This window comes from Aspergillus foveolatus, assembly GCF_047715535.1.
Source record: "Aspergillus foveolatus strain CBS 279.81 unplaced genomic scaffold BDW70scaffold_78, whole genome shotgun sequence".
Taxonomy (NCBI): Eukaryota; Fungi; Ascomycota; class Eurotiomycetes; order Eurotiales; family Aspergillaceae; genus Aspergillus; species Aspergillus foveolatus.
The window spans coordinates 94,921-101,296 of record NW_027396142.1 but is presented as its reverse complement, the minus strand read 5'-3'; the positions used below and the strand labels follow the sequence as shown (position 1 = coordinate 101,296).

At 46.7% G+C, this 6,376-nt stretch overlaps 2 protein-coding genes across 2 annotated transcripts; both read left to right on the top strand.

Moving 5' to 3' along the window:
- Nucleotides 1-1,189: 1,189 nt before the first annotated feature.
- Nucleotides 1,190-4,159, top strand: BDW70DRAFT_153551 (lipase ROG1 family protein; the record flags this gene model as incomplete). The annotated part of the gene is made up of 3 exons (XM_073739661.1): nt 1,190-1,380; nt 1,435-2,313; nt 2,404-4,159. The coding sequence occupies 3 exons, from the start codon at nt 1,190-1,192 to the stop codon at nt 4,157-4,159; spliced, it is 2,826 nt and encodes a 941-aa protein (XP_073592038.1).
- Nucleotides 4,160-4,705: 546 nt separating this feature from the next.
- BDW70DRAFT_143761 (protein HGH1) lies at nt 4,706-6,376 on the top strand. The gene is made up of 5 exons (XM_073738146.1): nt 4,706-4,781; nt 4,838-4,883; nt 4,933-5,036; nt 5,116-5,229; nt 5,343-6,376. The coding sequence occupies exons 1-5, from the start codon at nt 4,761-4,763 to the stop codon at nt 6,123-6,125; spliced, it is 1,068 nt and encodes a 355-aa protein (XP_073592037.1). The 5' UTR covers nt 4,706-4,760; the 3' UTR covers nt 6,126-6,376.

The following is a 6,376-nucleotide window of genomic DNA, read 5'->3' as shown; positions in this document are numbered from 1 at the left end:
GTAGTAGTCTGACAGGCAGTGAAGGACAGTAAAAAGCTTAAGAACATGAAGAACTTGCCCAACAGGTACCAAGGCAATATAGGCTACTAACCTGCAGCAACTACAACCAGACAGGACATAATAGATTGTCATGTACTAATAGATAGTGCTGTTTTATTCAGATAAGAAATTGTAATATCTGTTTTGTCTGAAGCCTTGCAGTTCTTGTTTATATTTCTGAACATAATTTTTCTATATTAGGCCGCGCAGCTCGGTGGTGGATTACGTTAACCCCGCTAGCTGACTAGGATTATTACATAATCAGATTAAGCCTCCGGGAATTGTATATAGAAACAGACAATAAGATATGTACATGTAGTCTCATACTAAGCACCATGCTTAGGATAGATGAAGGGATAGATGAAAGTGGTTCCGTAACACATAACAGGCAGATAAGATAATATTCTTATTAAAGCTGGGGGGAGCTTTGAGTCCCGTAGCTGACTAATATATTATATAGTTCCTCCTGCAATTGTACAAGCAGTGAGACAGTGAGATATTATACATTATAACCATGTAGACGGGATACAAACGTTCTCAGGGCACTATGCTTGGGGAGGAGGTCATGTGGGGGACGCAGACATATAACATATGCAGCTTGCTTGTGGATTATATTACTAGGAACATCTGTACCAGCATCTTATTGAATAAACCCTTTTATCACTTATCAATAGGCCTTAAGGATTTTAATAATCTACTTGTTCATTCTATGTGAATAGTAAAATCTAGGATTTCACAAAGCCCCTCTAAAACAACTAGAGGCTTATTGCACCCAATAACCTAAAGCTGCCCAGGTCGACTTGTTATAAACCATGACAAGCCACTAATATTCACACATGGCAATATGTAAGGATCTTCTGTTACTCACATGCTGTTAGCACTGTTTTATACCACACCCTATTATCCACCCTGTGTCATACTTTTTTGAGTTTCCTGCTTAGGTTCACATGACAGTGATGTACTCAGATTTGCATCTCTCTTGACCAAGCTCGAGATCTCGGGCAGCATTTGCCAAACAGCTTTCGCTTATCATTATTACCTAGAAAACCCAATGATTGGGCAGATCGCTTATGTCAAATGGCAGTACTATGTGTTGTGAACACGCGTTTTCTGGGCTCAACGCGATTTGGGTGTTCCGGAACTAGAACCAATGTTCATCACTCCACGGACATACTCTGCCTCGCAGACTCTGGATCGAAACTCCACCCCAACTGGTGTCTCGAACCGACTACGCTTTTCTTCACTTACAGGCTGGCATACTGACCCCACTGATGTCGACCGAGCAATTGAAATGCCATTGATTCGGCAGGCTGGCAGTGTGCGTGTCGGTGAGGTTATCAGGTTTGCAAAAATCCACCTGCCATCTGCTGCAGTCAGTCATTAACATGCTGGTAGATACACGCTGAAATACAGGCCAGCAGCCGATGAAATCCAGCCCCCACCAGCTGCACTGCATGTGAAGGTAAGGAATACATCGGCGATACCACTGCGAGCCGCATATTTACATGGCCCTTACACCCTCTACGTGTCATGTTATCCATACACCTTCGATCCCAATGTTGCGAGTTGCCCTGTTGATACCCTTGGAACTCCCCAATTTGAGCCGTATCTCAAGGCTGGTGGGACGTGGATTGCAGTCATCCCAATACCGAAATGTAGCGAGCAGCAAGATCCAGGGTCCCGCAACTGTCCGAGTGGACAAGACACAACCTGGATTATAGAGATCATATCCCAAGTCGTTTTCTCGAGCACCGCGTCGGTGAACTTTGAAGTCATTGTTGGTCGCAATGAAGCGTCATTGGATTTTTTACCTTCAATTGCGCAGTCTTCAGCCCTTACACCCGCCGACCTGCGGGATCATTGGCCTTCAGGATCAGACGGAAAGCAAGTGCTTGCTACCAAAGGCGTGTATTCGAAATCAGTCACCCTTCTAATAGATGATACAGCTAGTCTTTGGAATACCCCACAACTGTCCGTTTCAAACCGCCATCAAAGCTCCGGCAATAATGATGACTTCTTGACGAATGACTCGCCCCCAAAGTTCACTAGTCCTGCATCCGGGGCTCATCAGTCAGAGGCCACAGCAAGGCACTCCAAACCTCGCAGAAATATCCATCTTGTTGTGTTAACTCATGGATTGCACAGCAATCTGGGAGCCGACATGCTGTATCTAAAAGAGAGCATTGATGCTGCCGTCAAAAAGAACAAACCTTCAGGTAAATCCCGGGCTCCAACAAACGAGTCTACCTTAAAGTCACCATTTTTGCCAGAAAGGTAAGCATTAACTTAATCTGATTACTGGGAAGTCTTTCGCTTCCTATTGTTTTGAGCCTTCTGCTGACCTTACCAACTGGTTCACCTTAGCGGCAGTGTTACAGATGACCATGATTGCCAAAATGAAGATGTTATTGTTCGAGGATTTCCCGGGAATGCTGCCCGCACAGAGCGTGGGATCCAGTACCTAGGAAAGCGTCTTGCAAAATACATCCTTTTAATGACCTATCCTGATCAGCCTTATTTACCACGCAAAAAATCGAAGGCTAAGACCTTCTCTGGTCCTGTTTCTCCCTGCAGAACATCAGAGTTAAGCGATGGCGAACCAGAGTGTCTCAGTTTTCACGAAGTTGAATCGCACATTGAGGGGCACTACACTTATCAAATAACAAGCATCAGCTTCATCGGACACTCTCTCGGGGGACTTGTGCAAACATATGCTATTGCATACATTCAAAAACACTCTCCAGGATTTTTCGACAATATCAAACCTATTAACTTCATTGCGCTAGCGACACCATTCCTAGGATTAAGCAATGAAAACCCAGTGTATGTTCGGTTCGCTTTAGATTTCGGCCTGGTTGGCCGCACCGGACAAGATCTAGGACTCAGCTGGACCACGCCCAAGGGTCGAAGTGGGTGGGAGGCCATAATTGGTGGGAAGGCACAGCCGCCAAAATCTGAGGGAAACGCTGATACTCGGGCGAAGCCACTACTGAGGATTCTCCCGTCTGGCCCCGCTCATGATGCGCTTGCCAAATTTAAGCGCCGCACAATATATTCTAATCTGGTTAATGACGGGATCGTGCCTCTTCGCACTTCGTGCTTGCTTTTCCTTGATTGGAAAGGATTACAACGTGTCGAGAAAGCGAGGAGAGATAATGGAATTGTTGGAACCATGGCGGAATGGGGCTGGGCTGAGTTAACAGGAGCAAACTCGAAGTCTCCAAGAATTTCCAGTGGCCAACATGCGACAGGCAACTCTGAAAAAGCCGCAAGGACTGCAGGGGAAACATCGTCCCCGGTGCTGTCCCGGGGAGTCATTTCGACCCAATCATCATCTTTGTCAATACTCTCCTCAGCCGGAAAAGAGCCTGCAATCCAGGAAAAGCCGCTACTAGCGAATGATTTCATGAATACCGATGTGGATGGTGCCTCAACGCAGTCACCATCCAGTGCGTTGACCGGACTGTTCTCTTTGTTCAGGCCACAGGAGCATGGGCGCAGACAGGCCAAAATCCTCAGACGCAGTCAAACGATCGCTCCTTCGATATCCCAAGATCTGATACAGGAAGATGGACCCTACTTTGACCACGATTCCCATGATACTGGATTCACCGCGCCTCCAAGAACAACTGTATTTGAATCAGCTGGTGACATCCTTATGCCACCCCTTCCTCCAGTCGACTACATAGTCAATCCCGAATCAAGGCCACGTACGATCTTGCACGATCGTGTTTACCACCCAAAGGACATTCCCCCTCCCATCGTGAATCGGCGCAGGGTAGCGGCAGGTACATCCCAGGTTAGGGATACTGCAGCAGATCATGCTATCGCGGAGGACTTTGCAAACAACGCCGGGCTCAAGGTGGAGGAAAAAATCGCTCGGGCTTACCACCGCGGGCTCTCGTGGCGGAAGGTCCTTGTTCGCTTAGAACCTGACGCTCACAACAACATAATCGTTCGGCGTATGTTCACAAATGCCTACGGCTGGCCAGTCGTGCAGCATCTAGTTGATGCCCACTTCGGCCCAAGCTCCTCAGACCCAGAGTATCTCTGCGAAGACAGCCCAGGAGGTCCAGCTCCGCCCGTTGGCATAGCAGAAAATGTCTGCCAGAACATCTGAGAGTTCCCCTAATTGTAAATGATATGGTCACCCGACCGTGTCGAGGCAGGCCTCGAAGGATCCAGGCAGCTTTCCGAATTTCATTGGAAATCGTAAGTTGCGATAGCGAATCCGGACATGTACGAATACGCCGGAAACCTGCGATTCAAACCACAAGCTGCGCTGCAAGGACGCCACGCTCGGCATCGCTGGTAGTTGTCAAATGTCCTCACTCAGAGTTTACTGATATTAAGGTTGTCAGGATGGGCCACGCCCTTTCCAAATGTCAATGGACGAGAGACGCACCTGCTAAGTTATCCTCACTGAGCTGACTCCCCAAAGAACTTTCCAGATGAACTTTCCAGATGACCTCTAGTAAAACAAGAGAAGTAGATGGATAAATTCTAACCATTTGAGGATGCCCAATATTTCTTTAGACCATTGATTGACTAAGCTGGTCATGGACCGACTTCCAATTCATTGTTTGGCCCACGCCCTTATCGATAAGAACTTGCCCCGCCTCTGAGAACGTTAGCTGAAGTATTTTCCTCCAACTCACTTAAAACTCCTGCTCTGCTGCTCTGACGTTCAAGTCAATATAAATCATTTGAAAAATCTAATTATGAAGACAGAACTTGACGAGGTACAGTATTCCCTGGCATAAATTTATCTCTCACTAACTTGTTCCTGCGCTTCCAGTTGGTTGAATTTCTCCATCATGGAAACACTCAGATCAGACAGATTGGTAAATTCAGTTTAGAAACGCAGTCTGAATCGATGATAACACATTCCAGCCTGCGCAACTTTAGTTGGGTATTCGGTATCGAAGCCGGAAATCTTCAAACGTCACCAGCTTTTGCCGATCCAAGACCTAAAACTTCTTGTTCGAGACTATACAGTCAGTGAGCATGCCCCTTTTTGAGTTGAACATATGAGATTTCATTCTGCCCCTTTCACGGTACTGACCTGCTGGATAGCCTATTGCGAGCGACGCGTTAACAATTCTCGTCAACCTTTCTGGTGATAAGGAGATTCTAGATAAACTTGCTACTGATGATGCTTTTGTGGAAACACTCCTCAACAAAGTGACTGTAGGTTTTAGCAACATTTGGTTCAAACAAGGCTGTCCCGTCCACTCTCTCTGTTACCTCGGTTATTTTGATCTTCACTCACTGCACCAGTCTACTAACAAGCCAGTTGGCAGAATAACAAAGAGCGAAATGCCGATGGGATCTGTATGCTGTTTGCCAATCTTGGAAAATCCGAGAAAATAAAAGAGCTATTAACGCTTAGACGTCGGACGGCTAATCCCGTCTCAAATTCCGAGTATGCAATTGACCAGTTGATGGATTGTTTCGTGAAAGGCGCCGACGGCGCACTCAACCAACATTCGAACTACGACTATCTATCTTATCTATTTGCCGACTTGTCGAAGCTAGAGGAAGGCCGCAAATATTTCACAACGAGACAGGATTATGATGGAGTCGTGCCTGTGACAAAACTCACCGTTTTCACGGAGCATGCGAGCACGGTCCGAAGGAGGGGTGTCGCATCGACCATAAAGAATGTTGCATTTGAGATACCATTTCATCCAACCCTGTTCTCTGAAGACGAGGCAAATCTTTTGCCTTACATACTTCTGCCAATTATGGGGCCGGAAGAGTATAGTGAAGAGGATACTGCAAATATGCTCCCAGACCTCCAGCTGCTGCCCCCCGACAAGAAGAGGGAAAGCGACAATGGAATTATCGTTACTCATCTTGAGACACTTTTGTTGTTGACAACTACCCGGGAAGGACGCGATAAGCTAAGGGCAGTGAACGTCTATCCCGTTATCCGAGAATGTCACCTCCGTGTTGACGACGACGGCGTTCGTGAGGCCTGTGATAGATGGGTCCAGGTCATCATGCGCGACGAAGAGGATGAAGGAAACACTTTGGCAGGGCAGAATCAGGATGATGACAGGAAGGTCGTGGAATTGTTCTAATTCCTTCGCTTCATGGTACCAATGCAAGATATCAAAATACATCCGATAGAAAGCTTATGTCGACTTATACCAGAGAGTTCACGGATGAAGGTGGAGCAGTATGTTGACCGTACTGCATTATGGCATTTGCATGGCATTTGCCAGCCGTCTCTCTGCTAAATGTACACACAATAAGCCTGTTCCTCATTGTTTCCAGAGCTTGAGTCGACTGAACTGCGTAGACGTGCTCAAGCATTATGCGTGGTTAACTA

What these genes read in the sequence shown, in the direction of transcription:
- BDW70DRAFT_143761 (XM_073738146.1), top strand. Translation starts at nt 4,761, where the DNA reads ATGAAGACAGAACTTGACGAG. An exon ending in TGAAGACAGAACTTGACGAG is followed by an intron (nt 4,782 to 4,837) that starts GTACAGTATTCC and finishes CTGCGCTTCCAG; the next exon opens with TTGGTTGAATTTCTCCATCA. An exon ending in TTCTTGTTCGAGACTATACA is followed by an intron (nt 5,037 to 5,115) that starts GTCAGTGAGCAT and finishes CCTGCTGGATAG; the next exon opens with CCTATTGCGAGCGACGCGTT.